This window comes from Epinephelus lanceolatus, chromosome 8 (assembly GCF_041903045.1).
Source record: "Epinephelus lanceolatus isolate andai-2023 chromosome 8, ASM4190304v1, whole genome shotgun sequence".
In the NCBI taxonomy this organism is placed as follows: domain Eukaryota; kingdom Metazoa; phylum Chordata; class Actinopteri; order Perciformes; family Serranidae; genus Epinephelus; species Epinephelus lanceolatus.
Window position 1 is genome coordinate 28,198,197 of NC_135741.1, and position 21,571 is coordinate 28,219,767.

Sequence of the window (21,571 nt, forward strand, 5' to 3'; positions counted from 1 at the left end):
ATTGTTGTGTGAGGTTGATTTTGCAATTTTAATTTAGCATTTTATGCAGTTTTTGTACTTATTTTAATCAACACTAAAACTTAAACACAAGCACCACTGGAGACAAAAGCAACTTTATGATTATTGGTGCTGACTTTTCTAGAATTATAAACTCCCTCTAAAACGCTGGGCTTTATAATAATGAATATCTGGCAGAGCTGTGTCCCTTTGCTTTAACCTGCTCATACATTACAGTAAAGCGAGAGGAGTGCAGAGGCCTGTCTGTGATAGGTCTGGTGTAATCAGGCAATCAGGTGACATTAAACAAAGCAGCTTTTATCTATGCAAATGACAAATAAAAACACATCAAAACATGGTGGAACTACAGAGAGACTCTGTGCAACCTCCTCCCATCCGCCTTGCTTGGCACAATAACCCAAATGGAAGCCTTTATGAAGCACTGATGGAAGCAGAGTGCGCTTTATAATGCACAGCCGTGCACACTACTACATTTCCAGCTAATCAGAAGCGCGCAGTTGCAGAAAGGAGAGCGGTTGCCAAGGCAGCCACCAATCTCCCCTCCCCCTTCTCCACTCCGTTCCTCTTTCCCGTTTATTATCGGCAGAGGTCGCATGGCAGAGGGAAGTCCAACCACTTCTGTACTGGAACCAATGCAAGAATATGCACCTCCATAACAAAGCCTGTATGGAGTCCTGAGAGCAGTGGGGGGAGAGAAAAAGAAGCTGCAAATTTATGGGCTGCTAGAAACAGATCTTATACAGGGAGGATCTAAGTTGGAGGTTTGCTTTTATTTGTTCTGGAAAAAACGGGATAGTTTTTCTGTGTTTTTTGCCAACACGTGTGTATCCATGAAATTTGTTGTCTCCGTTGTGAGTGAGTAAGTGTTTCGCATCCTGGTGCGGGGCTGTGAGGAGGACTGCGCATCACCAGAGTTGGTGCCGAAGTTCGGCCGCGAACGGATGTGAGGGAAGAGTGTACCGAGTGAAACTCCCCCACTTGTTTTCTGCCTCTTCTGCTCCGGCGTTGTGTTTGCTGAGACAATAGTGAGTCAAAGACGCTGAAAGTGATTTCATGCCTTCAGTCTCGCACAACCTGAGATGGACGTGAGATTTTATCCTGCGCCCCCGGCAAATGTGGGTTCATGCTCCCTACCGACTGATCCAAGTTGTCTGAGCTCGTTGGACTATTACCACTCGAACAAGGTAAATAAAAACATCACTGTGCCTCTTGTGCATTGAAATGCTTAATGTTCTCTCACCTGTCTTTCTGTGTGCAGCCTGCAACATTCAGTGCATGCTTTGGACGCGTTTCCACGGGCGCCCACTTGCCCCAAACACACAGCTACATACTCTCCAGAAAAAAATTGTCAAGTGTCAGCAAATAAAGTGACCTGAGCCTGGATGGACTGGTTTTAATTTAGTCTGGAGCGGGACACGGGATTTGTTACTTTACTCTGAAACCTGCAATCATTCTGTTTCTCTGTTGAAAGAAAATGTGTAGTCCCCAACTTTTTCTCTCCTCTAACCAACATAGTTATTATGTTATTTCCCCGGTGAGATTGTGCAGTTGTGTTTTGCACAAAGCTGGCATTAAGTGTCCCACCCGATGTGGAATACCAGGGGCTGTATAGAATCCATACTGCCCCACTCTGCTCTCTGCTCCAACATTATCTTCCCTCTCAATGATTTCTTATAGCTTACATGGTTTTCCGCTGGGAGTTCAACGATTAAATGGATGTGTGCCAGTAATGTACTGTTAATTACTTTGTAAGGAGAAACCACAGAGCGTGGCTGCTACAAGTATCACTCTTTTCTCTCTCTCAGTTTTGACACCCCGCGGCTTTTGGCTTGTGACCTGCGCTGACTCCATTGCAAGTGCGCAGGTGGCATTTAAACAGCATTATGATGAATATTTTGTAGTTTGACATTTTCCAAGAAAAAATAAATAAATCACCATCCCCCTGTGAAAAACAAGCGGTGCTTAGTAATCCTGTTATAAATAACCGAAGGATGGGGCAACACTGAATCTCTAGATATGCTGCCATAAGAGATAAAAACACCTCAAAGTAATATAAGCTCACAGCAAAAGTACTAATGAGTACCACAAACACATTACACACCCAGTGGAGGAAAACTATTTCAAACTGTTTAATTAAAAGATTTATAGCATCTCAGCCATTTGTAGACACTGAATTAGACCTTGTCACTTACCGTGGCTGGCATATTACAAATCAACAGGCTCTGGATGTTGACCTGCTGCTGTACATGGCGATGGTTTGGAGTTCTTTGGCCCGCTTTCTCAAATAAAGATGACTTTCAGATATGACAATGAGGGGGAATGATTAAAATCACAGTTGGGGATGTTTGTCTTTCACTGTGTGGGCAATGGAAAGTCTCTGTAACCGAATGGAACATTCCAGTAATCAACTGAAAAAGATCATCTCCCAATTTAGATCTTAGAAAATGGTGCAACAATAATCTCTGTTCAGGTTTGGGAGCAGAAAGTGAAAGACAGATAGAAAAAAAACAATCAGGACACAGTTTTATTTTGCGACTCGGCCGCAGATGAATTAATGTCTATATAAAACATTTACTGATAAGGCAGGTTTACACCTGTGACACACAAATGGGCTCATATAACTGTCTCCTCGGCGCAGGCTATCTTTTTTGTAGGTCAAACGAATTAGGATCATCCTCCATGCGGATAATCTCAAGAATATGCTGATATCCACGCACTGCATGAATCCTGGAAACAAAGCCAGTAGATATTAAATGATATAAAGTGCTTTCACTGGGGAGAACACCAGCTACTGTCACCGATACAAAAAGTGTGGCGCCCCTCAAAATTACAAGTGTTCATTTGAATTATTGAAATCCCTCCACTCCCTTTGCTTGAGGGAGAGAGGGGGCTCTTTCCACAAGGGGAAGTATAATTTGCTATCATCACATGTGTGACACTAACTACCTTCACTAGAAATGCAAATGAGGCCCCGGGAGCAGCGGGGATCTTTTGGTGTCCTGTTAACACAGTGCACAGGGTCAAGTTCCTCTCCTCAAACGCTTGTCAAACTGGCTGTGGCACTAAAGAGACATGTGATTTGTTATGTAGGTACTGTATCTGCCCATTGCTAATCATATCCGACAGCCCTGGTTGGTCAAATTCTGCCCAAGTCTCTCTCTCTGAAGCAGTGTGGAGGCAAAAGGCTAATCATAGCATTAAGGTCAATTGTTTTTATGCGCTCACTTTGCATATTCTTGCAGATATTTTGGTTGGTAGCTGAATTTGTTGCTGGATTTGTTGGCTTCTGGTTTCCCTTGAGAATATTCTTTTGGGATAATATTATTGGAAACGAGTCAAAATAATTTGAATAAAAAGAAGCTTTTGGTAAGATGGTTGCAATTTGGCAACCGTGTTGAGATTTAGCACCATTACTCCTCTCTGGCTGCTCCAGTATCCCTGCTAAGAAAAAAAGAAGAAGCAATTTACAGCCTGAGAAAACATCTCTCCTTTTATCGCTGTGAAATTAACAGTGTTAATCTGACTCACACACAAGCTTAATTGGATAAAATGAGCATGTACTGGCATTTTAGCTTTATAGTCTGTTTATTTGCGAACCTGTTTTTTGTGCTACCAACTCACTCTGGATGCTGACACAAGCCTGGTTTGAGTGATTATCAAGTTTATGTGACTTCCCAGAGAGTACGTGTGCTGCTGTCGTGCTTTCAGCCTGTGTCACACTGCTCATTTGGAGCTGTATCTTGTTTCATTCACAACAGTCCATGCATGCTGCTAGATGTTGTCTTCCTTTCACCTTATTCAGTGTGCTGATAATTACGGTGATCACTAATCGCTGCGTGAATCATTTCCCTTGCTTTGGAAGTGGTGTCCATGATCAACAAAAGCATCTTGCGAGGAGGAAATGTGAACTTTTACCAGCCAGCGTTTGTCATCAACTAGTCTTTAAGTAACATGAATCACTCTGCTTGCCAAATGAGTTTGCACTAAGGCTGCATTCAGCATTTACTGAGAAGTTCAGCACTGTAAGACAGAAAAAAGGTGAAGAATGCAAAGAAAAGAGATGCATAAAATGAGCAGAGAAGGTACTTCAAGTGCAGATTGAAATGATTCAGAAAGATCCATAAATAACCCTGAAGATTTCTACTTCAGTACTTTCAATACTCACTTTATTTCACTGTGAGTGTGCGTCTCTTTTATTACTGTGGTGCTCTCCCACAGCCAAGGAGAAATGACAGAGAATAATACCATTATAACAGCTTTGTGCTCTGATGGTAATATTAAACTGTGCCATGCTTTAATGCTGTCTGCTGCCTTACAGGCTGCATGGTTCATGTATTTCTCATATACACAGTGCAAATACTACACTAATTTTGCCTTATGTATTAAAGAAAGCATTGAAAGTATAAAGATGCATTTGTCTTACACATGTACAACTGTAATTGTTGTTTGTCCGGCACTTTTAGTTTGCTCTGTGAAATGGGAGCACAGTGTCTGCTCCTTTATTTGAATACCTTAATCAAACAGTGCTGACTGCTGGTGGTGCTGCTGCTGCTGCTGCTGGGGTGAGGTGCTGCATACAGTATAGCAATAGAGTGCAGAGAGAGAGAGAAGGCCCTGTGTTTATACACCCAGGCCCCACCCAGCTCATATATCCTCCCAACAACTGATATCTGCTTAGATAGGGCATGACTGAAGAGCTGGCTTTGTTAGTTGGTGGTCTCTTCTGCCTCAGATAAGCTGGGGTATGATGCGCTTCATTTGAATGCCTTATCTCAGTTTTATTTTTTTATTACAGGTCTGTCTGGTGGCTGCAGTGCAAAGGTTTGATTGCTTTGCATTAACATATTCAGTCGGTTTACATCGACGGATCGAGCTCAAGTGAGACGAGCTTTTTTTTTTTTTTTTTTAAGATATTTTTTCGGGCATTTTTAAGCCTTTAGTTGATAGGACAGATGAGCGTGAAGGGGGGAGGGAGAGAGAGAGGGAGTGACATGCAGCAAAGGGCCACAGGCTGGAGTCGAACCCGGGCCGCCGTTGTACATGGGGCGCCTGCTCTACCACTAAGCCACTGACGCCCCAAGTGAGACGAGCTTTTGACCAAACACTGACAAGTTAGTTTTGGCTTAAACTGTAGGTAGGGATGTCAGTGGTCATCAATTTTTTTGTCTGGTTACACATGTAGGTCTATGAATTTGGTTGCTCTTAAGTGTACTGCTCTGCACACCACCCAGGTTTAGTGGAAGCTAACATTAGCTCGCGGTTGTGCTCATTTGGCAGTTAGCACTTGCTGGGTAGGGACGACGTTACGAGTGCTAATTGCAGAATTAGCGTTACTGTGTAGACTTTGTCCCCACCCCCTGGTCTCCCCCCAGGTTGCCCAGGTGAATAAACATCTCAATTTTGAGATGGCATTGTTAACTACTGTTATTTCTGTTAGCACTGTTAGCAGTGTCAGCACGGCTAGTGGTGCTAACATAGTTAATAATGCAAAAGGGACTTTGCGGCTCAAAATGAAGGTGCTTGCTTACTGTGGCTACCAGGGGGTAGACCGTAGGGTGGCCACCATGACTCCACAGCAACACTGTCCTACCACCAGAATGAGTGTCGCCACTAGCTAGCTCCCACCTGAGCCAGGTGATGCACAGTGCAGGCTATAAGGCTAATGTTAGCTAACCAGAGGGGACTGAAGGGTGGGCAGTGGACACTATGTGTCACGGCCAGCCAGCTGTCTGTCAAGCCATCAAAAAATAAAATAAAAAGTGAGACATGTACATAGCTAAACATTAAAACATCACCCTCTCTACACTTTAAAATGCGATGCTAAAGCTCACTGAGTCAGTGGAGCATCCGAAAGGTCATGTATTTCATGTCATTTTGCTTTTTTTCCTTCAAAATTAATTGGTTAGTTACAGGGGTTATTTTTAGTACCTTGAGTACTTTAACATGATTGAGAAATTAACCAGTCCCTGTAACACCGGCTGTGGTATATGTTCATGTTGAGTGGCGTTATTAGCTAATGGCAAACTCTGTGGTATGTCACAGAGAAGCAGAAAGGGAGAATCAAAGGATGAGTGCAAGTCAAATGGGTTGAAGTAATCAGTGGCCCAGTATGGGGACAGTGTGAGTGTGTGTGTGCCTGTGCATGCTAACTCGGGGCCATTCAAGCGTTTTGCTGACTACGGAATCACAATCACAATTGCTTTCATAGCCCCGTGCAGAGGAAGGCCATGCATACCACAGTAAGGGCCGGTGACACACAGCGAGCAGGGGCAGAGCAAAAACAGCCACTAAATCATATTCTCCCTGCCCCGACACACGGAGGAGATTTTTAATAGGGATTCCGACCATTTGAAATCATTTCAATAAAACTGGAATTGGCTCTGACATTGGCTGAGTCACTGAGCCTGCATATGGCACAGAGATTTCTTGCCTTATAATTTTTTTTTTTCACCTAGGTGACTGTGTAAAAAGTCCTTTTCCCAACCAACCACAAGGTGTCTACATGTGTTTCGTCATGACTTTGTTTGGGGGATTTTTCTGAGATTAGTTCTGATAGATGTTGACAGACATGAATATGGATGAGGACACATAATGCTGTAAAACCACACACAGGAAGAATAGCTTTTTCACTATTTACATGACCCGTGTCTCTTTGTTTGGCCTGTAAATGCAGTGTTTGATGTTGGTTATGAGAGCGACAGTATGACTGTATGTGTGTGGTAGTGGCAGTGGTGGAGTTGGGGAGGGGTGGTGGCAACCCATGTGCTAATTATTGGCCCTGGCAGTGCTAAGCTACTTCCTCGTTGGTGGGTACCAGTGCGTCCCCCTCAGCGTCTGTTAACATAATTAAGACCAGCCGCCCCACTGTAGTGTGCTTACATTAGTCAGCCTGGGCCTTCCCATGGGGCAATGCGATGGCATTCTCATTCTTACTGCAGAAGAAGAAAGAAAAAGAAACGGCACCAGCACCTGCTGCAGAGTAGGCCCCTGGGTGTTTAGTTAAATGTTGATTATGTTTGTTAATGGCTGCAAACTCTCAGAAGGAGCAACGCAAGGCAGTGTGGTGAAATAGCTATGCAAATAATACAGCACATCAGTCAGATCTGTCTATCTATTGATCTATCTATCTATCTATCTATCTATCTATCTACGTGAGAGAGTTCATCAAAGGTTCGTCATCTCTCGTAATAATTAAAGGGGACCTCACATAATCCGTGTAAACAACAACCTCAGGTTTCAGACTGTTCTGAATATTCTGTTTTCTATTATTTTTTTCTACTGTTGAGACAAGCTGACATCAGCTCGTGACAAACTTCTTTATATGGTCATCTGCTCCAGGCACGCAAGTGGTTACATACACTGCTATATGTAGCTATATGCTAATGCCAGGGAATCATGGTTGCCAACGATGTGAATTTCTCCTCAATTTTGGATCATATTCCTGCGGGAACATTTCCAGTTGTGAAGATCTTGGTTTTGAAGCTTTTATTGGGGATTTTTCATGGTAAACAGTTGCTGCAGAGACACTGAGATAAGGAGGACCCAGAAATACTCACCAGTCAAAGCAGACAAGGCTTTTTCTGATAGGGGGGGGTTTAAAGAGGGTGAATTCAGGTGTTCCAGCACAGACAATAAGAGTGACATGAAGAGTTTTTTGACATTTAAACATGTTCCTGTAGCAACCAAAAATGCAAGTATCTGAAAATAGGTGTCACAGTTCCTTTATACGAGCAGTGTTGTAACTGTATTGCTGTTTTCCTGGTGGTTGATAGAGCTTTGAGCTGTCCCATCAAATGTTTTAAACAAGAGTAAGGGTTCAAGTGACCAAGTAACTTTAATTTTTATTTTGCTAAGTGATAGAAAACAAAGGAGAACCACCAGAGGATGATTTGGAAAGCTGCAATGTACCACAGATACTGTACATCTAAGCTCCAACAGAACCCAGCCAGTGTCTCAGGGCTGAAAGTAAACAAATGTAGACAAATGGGAAGGAGTGTACCATAAGAGTGCCAAGAGTGCCTATAGGCCATGTGCCTATTTTACACGGTATGAATGTATAAGAGCTGGAATGATGAAGTTCATTTATCATTGGAAAATGATGAGTTTTGACTGTTGGCTGGGGGAAAAAATACAATTTGAAGTCATCACTTTGGGCTCTAAGACATTGTGTTCAGAATTTTCTTACATTCTGTAGACTGCCCAATAAATAATCAACGATTAATCAGTAAAATAATCACAGGAATGGTATATTAGTATGCATACTGTAGGTCTACTGTAAGTACTCGCCATATGTATGTATGCACATATGTACTGTGTATGTATGCGCTGTGCTGTATGTAGGCTACTATATGTATGTACGCATGGAAGAGGCTGGAAGCTGGACAAACATTCCCAGTTGTCCCAGCTTCCTGAGGTATGTCCTGTGCAAACACCATTGGGCCATGCTATAAGCTCCTTGCCAGGGATTGAAGGCTCTTTCCCTCCCTTGTTTTCACTGAATATCCTTTACAAATATTATCGGCCTGGTGTCAGTGCCGTGTTTGCGCTGCAGCCTGAAGGGACAGAACCCATATGAAAGTACAATTAATGGTCCGAGCCCAGACAAACACATAAGCAATAGATATAAAGAAGAATGATACGAAAAGCTCCCAGAGTGAAAGTTTGACTAATTTTCTGACTCTGCTTCATGTGTAGATCAATCTTATCTGTTTGGGGGATAGATTATCAATCAGTATACTTTTTTAGGTTGCCAGATTTTTGACTTCCAACCAGGTGTCTTTCAATAACTCACTGACATGCATTGGTTTGGACTGTGAGAGCTTTCCACTTGAGGTAGACAAGGTTGATAAATCCATATGATCCTGAATTTGCTCTCTTTCCTCTTTCCCCAGCTGTGACTGTCTCGCCTTGTCCCCTGTCTGTCAGGAGCATGTGTTTATTATGTGTGACATATTTAGCAGGCAGATATAATTGCCTGTGCAAGGCTGTAATCGTCTGCGTCCAATTCAGTCAGCAGAGACTGCGGGAGCCCACACAGCCACCGAGGTAATCAAACTGTGGCTCATTCTTCCTCTTTGAGAGCTAATGATGAGCTCCATGATCGTTTACAATGGGCAGAGTGAGAAGTGTGACAGAAAGTACAGTGGTAATACCATGGTTGTACTTCTCGCAATGCTATTATCTTTGGTTCGAGACACGGGGATCGCCTAAAACAGAGAGAAATGGAGAAGTTGCTGTCGAGTGATGGAAAAAATAGAGATAGATGTTGCTAAAGAAAACGGGAGGTAGAGAGGTTAGAGGAGACTTGTGGGTTGAGAAAAGGGAGGGAAAGCGAGAGAAAGAGGCCCTCTCTTTGTGTTGTCGACTTATTTAGTCTCACGCTGGCCATGAGCCATGCCGATGAGTGATGTCGCTAAGAAAAACAAACAGAGGAAAGAAAAGTAGGATTTTGGAAATTATGACATACGGTCAATGGTGTTATGCTGTCGAGGACTCCGTCTCCCTCTTAACTAGGCTTCAACAACCTCATAGCGGCTCGGCGGGGTTGTTAACACACAGGAAAGGGAAACTTGAGCAGATCTTTTTATAGAATTGTTAATAACACAGTAGACAGTAGTGAAAAACCATAGCCTAAAGCTGCACTTACTGGCACAGCCCACGTGAACCAAGCAAGTATATGTGCATGTCTGTGTATATGTGTGTGTATGCATACTGTGTGTGTGTGTGTGTCTGTGTGTCTGTGTGTGTGTGTTGAGGCACCTTAGCAGTGGTGGTGGAAGTATTCAGATCTTTTACTTAAGTTAAAGCAGCAGTTCCACACTGTAGTAACACTCTGTTACAGGTGAAAGTCATAAAGTTGTGTGCATGTGTGCTCATAAAAATGTGTCTGGTGAGGACTCAGATCAGAGTGTAGTGTTCGTGAAAGTGAAAGAGGAAAGAGGAAAGTTTAAGGCTGAAGAAGAGTTGCACTTGGCTTTATTTTTAGTCAGAGGGTTGACTTAAAGAATCATTTCACACAAATTACAATCTGTTCATATGGTTTTATTTATCCAGGTCCTCAATAAATCCACCTCGGAGATTTCAGCTACCGAAACAATACATAAAGGTGAACTTTTGCATTTAAAAATGACATTTAAAGGATTACACAACAACATGTGTTTACAGAAACAGTGACCCTGTGGTCTTCTAGATGATCCCTCGAGCATGTCGTCAATTAGGGCTGCAACTTGTGGTTATTTGTCCATTAGTTTTTTTTTGTATCCCAAAGCCCAAGATGATGTCCTCAAATGTCTTCTTCTGTCCACAACCTAAAGATATTCAGTTTACTGCCATAGAGGAGTAATGACGCCAGAAAATATTCATGTTTAAGCAGCTGAAAATAGGGACTTTTTCTTAAAAAATGACTCAGACTGATTAATCAAATTAGCTGGCGATTAATTTAATAGTCAAAAACAAATTAATTAGTTGTTACAGCTCAGATTTTTATTCTCTTTTGGAACAAAATGCTCTAGTGAGCTAATAATCAACATACTTGTAGATTTAAAGTAACAGGGATATTGTTTCTGTAAAGAGATGAATCATTTTTAAATGCTGCGTGCACCACAAACACACTATGTTATTGTGGTCGCAAAAAAACAAACAAAAAAAAAAACAAAAACGGAGATGATAATCTTAAAACCTGACCAAATAAAACCAAAGCTATTTGCATGAGTAAGTGAGAAAACCTGTTCTATTCTGGGGGAACCAACGCTTTAATTTTAATGTTGTTACCCAGAGACTGCAAGCACCTTGTTGAGCTTTTGTACTGTTTATACTATAGGGCTCCATGGTGCATAAAATGTCAGACAATTGTGAAAAATGTTCATGACAATGTTCTCATGAATGACCCTATCTAGAGTCAGTGTCGGGTTTGTCCATTGGAGAACAATATGGCGGACTCCATGGGGTAAAATCAGCTCTGCGTGTAGGTGTTGTATGTGTTCTAAAGTCATTTAAACACATTTTCAGGTAATTATAAACTTATAAAAACATAGTAATGAACATTATATGACATTTCTGCCTGCAGATGCCCCTGAAAATGCCGCAAATCCGTACCTGTTGCTGCAGTTCAACAGCAACAGGTACAGTCAAGGCTAGTTACTTAGCAAAGGCATCGGCAATGTCATAAGCAGGAACAAATGTTTGTGGCAGCCGGGCAGGGAAAGGGAGTGAAACTGAGAGATGGTCATGTTTTATTAAGCCTGATAATGCAGTCTAATCTGTGGCTCGGGTTACACAGTGCTTTGTGGGTAATTAGAGATCATGTCGTATGCCTGGCCTGTTGAAAATTTGCACTCCGCCCTAATCCCCTCCTATCCGCCTTTCACCCGCCACCTCCTTTCTTCTCTCTCTTCATTCTCTCCCTCACTTACAAAAAAACCCCAACATGCTTCCAAATGAGCTGACTTCCTGTCAGGGAAATGCACAAATAAACAAACATGGCAGCCATATTTCAGGTAGCTAGTCATCAGAAAGTTTATACCTCGCTGTAAGATACTTGGAAATGTGCTTATGCGCCCAGAATTCAATGAGAGGAAGTCGACAGTGGAGCACTTTGTGGTTTGCTTTGTGGAACTTGTTAGATGAATGACTAATGCCTCCTGGCAAGTGCCCCAGGTTTACTATTACCAAAACAATGGCACTTGATACAGAGCACCGTAGCCTTGGTTTTCACACAGACAGGAGCTCAGGCTGCTGTTTTCTTTTGAACCCTAAATGCTGACTGCCCATTCATGCAACATCCCCCAAACACAGAGACACACACAAAGGAAACTCTCAACTGACACGGTGACTTGTTGAAAAAAAAAACAACAGCCTCTTTCATCGCTCATTGTCCCCAATTTTTCCATTGTTAAAAACTGAGAAATGTTTCCCTTTCTCGATATCTAGATGCGGCCGTGGCCAAGTGTAATACAGTAGGCATGTTTACATTTACACAGTTATATAATTACTCAGATTATGACAGCAGCTCCATTAAAGTGTCTGTATGTCAGGTGGAAAATAATGATGCAATCTGGCACAGTGTTAGAGCAAAAGCATCAGCTGCCTCCAAACATAAACTCCAGAAACTGTACAGGTGCAAAGACTGGATGAAGTGCAGGTTTTAAAGTCTAACTCGCTGAGTTGAATGCAGTGTTTCCCCTGCAATCTTTGTCACGCCTGGTGGTTTTGAGCTAAAAATCCCCTGTACATGAAAGAAGGCATGAAAGCAATAATAAAACCAACCATATAGAAACTGTATGCATTTATCTCGTGCCAACTCATAAAACCTCATCCTACAGTACATGCTATATGAATCACCGAAGAAAGTGTATTAGTAAACTATTTGAATCTTATCACTATGAGTGCACATGATAACAGTACTGTCATAGACACCAGCCACAAATAAAAACAGTACTCTAAGTGTGGCGCTGAACTCATTAACCTCATCAAGTCCTTCAGAGGTCTTATGAATTATCATTTATCCAGACACAGAGGAGATAAAGGCATTCATAGGGGTATGTGTACATATCGCTGCCATGAAGGAAACAAGCTTTTTAAACAGCTCACATACCATCAGGCATACATTTACATAGAAATGTAACAAAATGCAAAACCGAGCTATATTCAAAGTGTTCAAGTAGCATGGTGATAATCAGCTGAACTGGAAGGCTTTTAAGAGTTGAGGTAGTTAATAGCTACCAGCGGCTCTGTATCTCCATTTGCATCTAGTTGGGTTTTTGTTTCTTTTGTGGGTATGGGCAGGTTAGCAACCAGAGACAAAAACACAGTGCAAGAAAACACAGTGAAGTTGTTAAGCAGGAGATAAATTGGACTCTTGACTTTAACATCAGCCCGAGTCAGTTTGAGGTCTGGGGAATTTTGACATCTGCTTTATAAGGGCTGTTGCAATAACCACAACAATAACCAAAATGTGTTCATGTTTTTCCTTTTTTTGTCTTGAGAGCACGCCGTATTTACACTACGCTGCAAAAGCCTGCAGGATTATGAGCCACTGGGCATGTATACTGCGTTGAGCACTGCATATTTGCTGTTGGAAAATGTTCAACTTTGGGTAAAACACTGCAGCCACTCATCACTGTCACTTTCACCCAGCCGTCCAATCACAATTTTATAAGATAAGATAAGATAGACTTTATTGTCTTCAAGGAAATTAGTGTTGGGGACATGCAGTACCTGCCATTAAAAGATACAAAAAGGTTTATGCATACAGTTCCTACATATATTCAGTCCATACACAGAGCTGTCGCTATCCGCAGTCCCATGCACTCAGTACAGACTGCCATCATGAAACAAACTGCACACTGCCCATTGCTCAACACATCTTTTTTGTACCTAGTTGTCATAAAAATTACAAAAACATAAAAAAACATAGTTATGTTAAAAAATATAATATATATATGTATACTTACATGCACATACCATACTGTACATACCTACATGTACACATTGTATAGTTAAGCTATGGTTAGCTTCCCATTTAAGGCTTTAATGGACAAGGGGACAAAAGCGTTTTTGTTAAAGCGGTTAAGCCTGCACTGGGGGACACTAAAGCAGGCATGTCCGAAGTCTGGCCCGGGGGCCAGTTGTGGCCCACAGACCAATTGTAATCGTCCCTCAGCTTGACTTTCAAAATATACCATATGTGGTCCTTTACACAATAATGGTTAATCGAGCAAGATCACTTGGCATTTTTACCCTTCACCTCACAATGACAGGACTATCATACACTACATTGTAGACAGGCATCAAGTAGTAATAGTTCATTAAAAGATAAAAATGGTTGCTTTTATCTCACTTTTTAAAAAAAAACAAAAAACTTTTGACACGAGAATCAGTTGGCCCCCAGGTGTTTTCACGTTGTTTTATCTGGCCCCCATTTAAAAAGAGTTTGGACACCCCTGCTCTAAAGTATGTCACGGTATCACGGTAACGTATATATATCACAATACAGTAATCTATGTGTAAAACATAACGTAAAACATATTGTGCTTCATCACATTTGATTATTTTCTCCTTCCTTTTTTGGAGCTCCCATACAAGCAAAAAAACAGCTGCCTTACATGATGCAATACTTGACTTAAAAAAAGGACTCAAAATTGTAAAACTAAAATTCTTTCAAAATGGAAGCTTGAAGGTTCCTGAGAACAATAATTTCAAATCACAAGATCATGCAAGAATACAGCCCTAATTTGCTTCATGTAGCCTTCCCCAAATAGCTCTTGGTTAGAATTGTTGTCGCATCGCCAAATCTCTGCCTGTGGACACATTTTACTGTCTCACAGTATATACTGTGTGGCCCAACCCTTCTACTGTATTGTTTTCTGTTTCAGCCAGTTTAATTGGCTGCAATGGATGTCAGTCACTGTTAAATCTCCTCATTACCACACACATGTTTAGTTTTAGAGTTTAAAACCCTGTACTACAGACCCAAACGTCACAAGCTGAAGGTGCTTTAATTTTTAGCATCAAGATACCCTCCTGTGTTTCTGCTAATATTGCAGTAATCACATCATTGGCTGCACAGTGGTGTCATCATATAGTTATATGTGATCATTTTTGTTCTGTTAATCGTTTTCTAAGATTTATGAAAACTGTGAGCACAAAGACCAGACATCATTGTGGGTCAATAGGTGCTATGATTTGATGGCGGTGAAAATCCCAAGTTGCCCAATTACATTGGCACAAGTTTCAAACAAATTTTGAGCCCTGCATGACTACACACACACACACACACACACACACACACTGTTACACCTCTGAATCCCCCACTATCCAGCCTCACACACACTTCCCATATAGCTGCGAGGCATTTCATTTCCTCTCCTCCTATGACAACATCACAATATAATGGGACATGGTGTCACGTGACGAGAGCGATCAAATTGCTCTCTGTGTGTCTCTCTCCCTCTCCCTCTCTCTCCCTCTCCCTCTCTCTCCCTCTCCCTCTCTCTCTCTCTCTCTCTCTAGCTTGAAGGGCAGAACGGTCAGTCGTTACATAAACTACAGTTGGTTCAATTACAGAAAAATGTGCTTTGTGTCCTTGTCATAAGCAGAGTGATGAAGCAGATAAAAAATAAGTTAGTTAGCCGCGTTCCTTCAGGATTTTGATAAAATGCCTTGCTTACTGTGCTCGCTCTGTCCATGGACAATGTAGTGAGGGCCAAGATACTTCATTCAGGGTTGATGCTAAATTGAAGTCGAAGCAAGGATACACATGTATTGTCGGATTAAAGGACTGCTATAAAAGAGCGTCCCATCCTGATCAGCTGAGATGCCACAGAGTTGGAATATGTGCTCCCCTCCGTCTGTAGGAAGTGACAAACCAAAACTATGAAAATACCAAACATTTTCCTAAACAAAGGAAGCGAGTCCTCCGTCCAGAGACATTTGAACTCACCAACATTTGACCTTTAGCCTCTCTCATCCCGTTCGTTATCCTCTGGTAGCAACTATCACAGACCAGCAGGGCCGAATGAACATTTTGTTGTAGTGTACAGCATTTCTGTTATCACACCTCCTCACAGCCGGCACTTCATTAAACCACTTCTGTCTGACTTAGTTTGATTTTTCCGTTATACAGTGCTATTTCCAGCAGTTAATTTGTCATCTATTGTTGTGTCTGACCCTCATTCCAGGTATTCACTGTGTGCTCCGGCACAGCACCATCACACAGTTTTCAGATGAGCCTGTAATTAAGTCATTTCGGAGCCTTGAGAGTGCGACTATAGCGCACTGAGCTGAGACCAATCTGCCACTAATTGTCCCAAGTTTTAATTTCTAATGGAATAAGGGCTAGAGGGAACACTGCTTAATGAGATGCAGTTTCTCTCTCTCTCTTTCTGTGTGTGTGTGCATGTGTGTGTGTGCTCTTTTATCTGTTTACTGTAACCGCTATTGGCCCTGGTGAATAGAGAAACAAGAGTGAGTAAAGCAAGATGTTCCGTTTTGATTTCGTTACCTCGTTTCTGTTTATTCTACAAAGCACTCAGGATGTCTCTGTCTTTCCAAGCTGTAAATTCACACATAATAAATGGTAAATGCACCTTAAAATAAGGAACATAATTGATTGTACATTGACGGCAGAGTCAGAATACGCCTTTTAGCGATACCTACTCCCTTTTATACAAACTGGGGAGCGCCCTTTCTTAATAACTGTGTGACAGTGGAAGAGCCTTCCAAAAGTGAGAAGTGATTTTGCCCTTGGCACTCAAGTTATTTCTCCCGTAGCATGGTTGTAGACTGGAACTGGAAAGGTTGTTTACATAGCCTTCGGAGTGTTTGTGTCATGATTTAGATTCCAGGCATTTCAACATCCAAATAAATCAGTTTAGACTTCTAAGGACAAGTAAACCTCCAACAGAAGAGACGGGCCAGCTGTGTTTAAAATCTATAAGGTGGCTTTATTTCTAAAGCGTGAGCAATTTTGTTTTCGGTTATTATGGGCAAAGGAAGAAAAGGTCAGTGTTCACGGAGCATATGTGTTCAAGGTTCAGTATATTGTCAATAGGGATGTTTATCTTTTATTTACGGCTAAAGATTGCTTTTGACATGTGGTGCCATGGGCATTTTTGGGAAGGGATGTCAATGGTTAACTGCCAAGAAAATTTTGGACTGGTTATGCATGTCGATCGATAGGTTAATTTAACTACTCTTTAGTTTACTGCACTGCACACCACCCAGGTCTGTTGGGTGCTAGCCAGGGGCGGCTCCGGTGGGACAGCGTTACCAAATGCAATCACGAATGAGCAGCGATGCTAGCTAGCTCCCATTTGACCCAGGTGCTAAGCAGTGCAGACTGGCCGAGGCTAACGCTAGCTGAAAGGAGAGTCTTCTTGTGTTTTACTTGATTTTGCTTCTTTTCCTTAAAAATGAGCCAGTTAGTTACCAGTTAAAGGAAAAAAATTTCAAGATTTTTTTTTTTTGACTTTTTGCCTATAATGACAGGACAGTTCGAGGTATGAGGGGGGAGGAGATGGGGGACGATATGTAGCAGGGGGCCATGAGCTGGAGTCAAGCCTGTCGCCAGTGTGGCAAGGACACTTGAGCTCCTGGGGGCCCCTATATCACATGCAAAATTAACAAAATCTGACTTTTGCCATATCGGGCCATGTGCATTTTGACTTATTGCACTCCATTAGGTCTGTGGTTTTAATGACACACACACACAGCAGTCAGCTTGTCCTATGAGATGTTATACAAGCAACAACTTTGGCACCATAAAGATAAAAAACAACACCACACGACCCCCCCCCCCCCCCCCCAAAGAAGACACATGACGACATGAATCTTTCAAACACTCTGGTGACTTCACTGTAATTTTTCTACCTTATCGCTTTCGAGTGGAGTTTGCTTTTGCAACTGACTCAAGGCCCTTCCTCTTATTGTTTCAATATGTCAGAGCATTGTTTGAATGAGGTCACCCATTACCGATCTGGCCCGGGGCCAGCTTGACTTCAGCTGATTTAATTGAATCTACGACATGAGTCAAATTCAAACAAGCAGAGACTGCTTTGCCATGACAGCCTCATTACTCCACATTAAGAACTCATTTCACAATGCATTGTGACTTTGGGCTTGACAAATGGTGAAAAGGGATGAAATCAAATAAGTGAGTACATTTTGGAAGGCTACTCTTGAAATGCTCTGGCTGAAAAATACTCCAGTCCTGTACATATATTATAGGAAAAGCCAAAAAAATAGTCTCTCTGCTATTTTGTATAAGTTAATGTGAATGCCTTCTGGGTTAGAGTGTTCCCATGTTTGCCGTCTGCAGTAATGGAATGACATTCAATGCCATTTTCCCTTTTAAATGGAATTTTTGTCAAAGCGTTATGAATTCAACCTGCCTTGTCACTCAAGCCACAGACAGTGCTGAGAGAGGAGGAAAATATGCGAATGAAACCTTTCACTGCAGATTTTACTGTTAGCTGTGAGTAGACCAAATAATGACGCCTTTATCACATCGACGGCACAGTAAACAAAGAGGGCTTTCTTGTGACATACCACAAGATGCGATATCAGGCATTATAATGACATACATTATGTGTATAACTCATACACAACATTCATAACATCTCAGCTGTGTGCTAGCTGCATTTCATCAGCTCCAACCTCGGCTAAATTTCTCAATTAAGCACGCATTCTTTGAGAGCCATTGGCAGCTCGGCCAGAGCTCGTGGGGGGAAAAAAAAAAAAAACACACAGCGGGCTCAACGTGCCAGGGCCTCCCTCCACAATAGGGAAGGAAATGTTGAGACTGCAAGGGCTGTGGAGTGGAGATATGGCAGTGTTTGCTTAGGGCTAGGTATCGGGCACAAAAACAAACATGGCCGCCCTTAATGAGCCTGTTTGCCTGCCAAAGGTAAAGACAGCTGTTGTCTCTCGCCACAATGGAGCAGGCCTCAGTGCCACGGAGCACGGGGGAGCACTCTGCGTCCCCATAGTAACGCTCACCTTGTGTGTACTCAAGAGTGAACTTATTAAGTCCTCTTTACAGATAATTACTGAGTAAAATGTAAATTGTGAGGCCATACAGCACTTTCATAAGGTCTGACTGTGAAATAAAAAGCTTTATCAAGTAAGTCTTGTCTTTAGAGTGCTAAAAGTGACGTTACTGGGCCGTTTGAAAGGACATACTCACTGTTTTGCATTTGGAGGTAAATCTCTCTAAAATCTCTTGCGGTAAATAAAGAGCGGCTTCTAAAAAGGACTCTAATGCACAGGGATATAGGCAAAGTGGGGGGTAGTGAAACCTGGAAAAGCACTTTTCTCCTGTATGAGAAAATTAATACATTCGAGCTGTGCCTGTCCAACTGAATCAGCACTGACAGCTTGCTGCACTCCATGGCTAATTTTAGAGTTAAGAATATGAGTGAGATGACTGCACAAGCATTTTGTTGAGAGGAGAGCAGTCAGTGAGAAACTGTGAACATTAAAGGTCTAACCGTCAATTGCATCAGGGTGGCTTCTGTTGAAACAAAGACCTCCCCAGCCCCCCCTGCTTTCCTGCCATTGTTTACAGTACATTTTGAGCTACTGAATGGATGACATTTTTTATCCATTATTACATTGGCTTCTGACAAAAGGACTGACAATGTCACAGATAAAAATAAAAGTTTTATATTGTATGGATGGGTATGTTGTGTAAGGACTTCAGGAACGCCTGTTAGTTAATGATATCAAAATAGAAACACACGTATGAAGACGTTTGCCCCTGCTGAAAGAAAAGTGTTTGGTGTTCAGTCCAGCCTGACAGATTTCATCTATTATTTATATGGTTTGAGAGTTAAAAAAAACATGTTGGATCATACAAAGATCACTTTTACTTTATTGATCAAGTGTTTAACTGCTTAAAGGGACAGTTCACCCCAATCAAAAATACATATTTTTCTGCTTACCTGAAGTGCTATTCATCAATCCGTGCATCAGCTCATGGAAGAGAGATGTAAACATTAATGGCGTCCTCTAGGCTTGGGCGGTATCTAAATTTTCATACCTTCCTGTAATTTCACATGGTTATACAGGATATCACGGTATTTGTCTGCTACACCACCTAATCTCCCCCCGCTCCTGGTTGTTTACAGTCCTGTAACATTATCCCCACCACACGCAGCCAGTCGCCATGTCAACTCAGGTGCCTGTTTTACCAGTAGAGACAGATCTCTGGTGGGGCGTCATGCATATTACAAACAATTCTCAATGCAGCATCTCCAGTTTGATAGAAATATGAGCTTCTGTATTTACCGTTGGGATTTCTAAATACGCTTATGTACTGTAATACCATGATATTGCTCAAGCCTAGCATCCTCCTCAGCTGAGCTATAATGCTAGCTAGCTCACAGGTGCTAGGTGAGCTAGCAGTAGACGCACACTTCCCTCTGTATGGTGATGTGTTCAGCGGGTGTAGTTTAGGAGAAAGAAAATAGTTCCTACATGAAAATGCTCACAAGTTCTGTGGATTCCTTTGAATAACTGGGTTATGAGTTCTGGGAAAGAGACGTTGCTGTTGAGTTTGAGCTGAGTACCATCTAGTTCCATTATATTCAAGAGAAGGCAGACATCTCTATGGGCGATACTGCCAACACTCGTCACACCAAAATAATCTAGATTTTTAAATAGCACTTTAGGTAAGAGGAAAAACGTGCATTTTTGATTTTGGGGTGAACTGTCCCTTCAAGATTGACTTTGCTACTTAAGTTAGAGTTAACTTGGATAATGCAACAATGAAAGACTGGAAATCATGCTCTTTAATTAGGTGTTAACCATTCCTCAAAACTAATGCAACTATGTTCAAAGAAGATCATGGAAATCATATTCATTCTTCAAAAGAGCTTGTGGGATATGTATTTTTTCCAAATTTTTGACAGTATTCACTGTCTACCTTTCCTCAGGATCTTATGAGACAAACATTAATATTACAATTAGATTGCGGTTGACAGATAACTGTCGTTGTGGTGCTGGTAAAGTTCAATGCACATTTCCTGTTTAACTATTTCAAAGAACTGCCACACAAGTTCACACCTGCATTCGTGTTACTTGTTTCAAAACACCCCAGACCACATGACAACAAAGGTCATGGTGCATGGTGACTAGTGATATGACTGGTTGCCATTCTCAGTGCTACATCTTTGCATTAATGGCACGCATTCCATGTGAGTGCTCCTCTTTGGTAATGCTGCTGAGGCAGCAATCTGGGGTACAATTGGTGTTTTCTGCTGTGCAAGGAAGCATCAGGATGTAGAAAATGATTTTACCTTCTTTAGCAAGGTGTGAACCTACATGATAATAGAATTAATTAGAGCATCACAATAGGGAAACAGTCAATAAATTGATGTGCAAACGGGAGGTTTGTGTATGCAAACATGTCTCAGTGGCAGAAATGATGTTGGGTTCATTTAAAGTTTACAGGGCAGAGCTAAAGAGTCACTTCATCGAAAACGGTACAAGATAAGATGGATTACTTAATGTCATGAAATGTGCAATCTACCTGTATTAAACTTTCCAGGTTAGCTGTTAGCTTAGCTGCCTGCCTGCCAAGCTTCTAAAGTCGTAACTGCCATTTTGATTATTTTTTATTTTCATTTTTTTGTAGAGTTGTTTTTATACCTCCGCAATGGTGATAGCTGAGGCCAGAGCCATATTGTTTTCAGGTTGTCTGTCCGTCTGTCCCATTCTTGTGAACGGGATATCTTAAGAAGACCATGGGGACATTTCTTCAAATTTGGCACAAACGTCCATTTAGACTCAAGGATGAACTGATTAGAATTTGTTGGTCAGAGATCAAAGGTCAAGATGACTGTGACCTCACAAAATATAGCACAAGTCCTCATACTAGTTATGACACAATTTCACCCAAATGTCTAACAGGATAAAATGATGACATTATGACATTTTATATCCAAAAGTTCAAAGGTCACTGTGACATCATATTGTTTTCTGGCCATTATTCAAGCCATATGTCCGGAACAGAAAGGGAGGCATTTGGTTGGACGCTGAATAGGTCGCACTACTC

The 21,571-nt window shown here is 41.7% G+C and overlaps 1 protein-coding gene across 4 annotated transcripts in view; it reads left to right on the plus strand.

Moving 5' to 3' along the window:
• The first annotated feature begins 576 nt into the window (after nucleotides 1-576).
• Nucleotides 577-21,571, plus strand: part of LOC117258893 (TOX high mobility group box family member 2-like) — a 102,624-nt gene continuing 81,629 nt past the window's right edge. For 2 of the 4 annotated variants that reach the window (XM_033630112.2, XM_033630114.2), the window contains exon 1: nucleotides 579-1,202. In XM_033630112.2, the coding sequence (XP_033486003.1) occupies nucleotides 1,098-1,202 (105 nt within the window). In that variant the 5' untranslated portion in view covers nucleotides 579-1,097. Of the gene's footprint in view, nucleotides 1,203-21,571 lie in introns of all 4 variants that reach the window. The other 2 variants (XM_033630113.2, XM_078170129.1) reach the window with 2 other exon arrangements.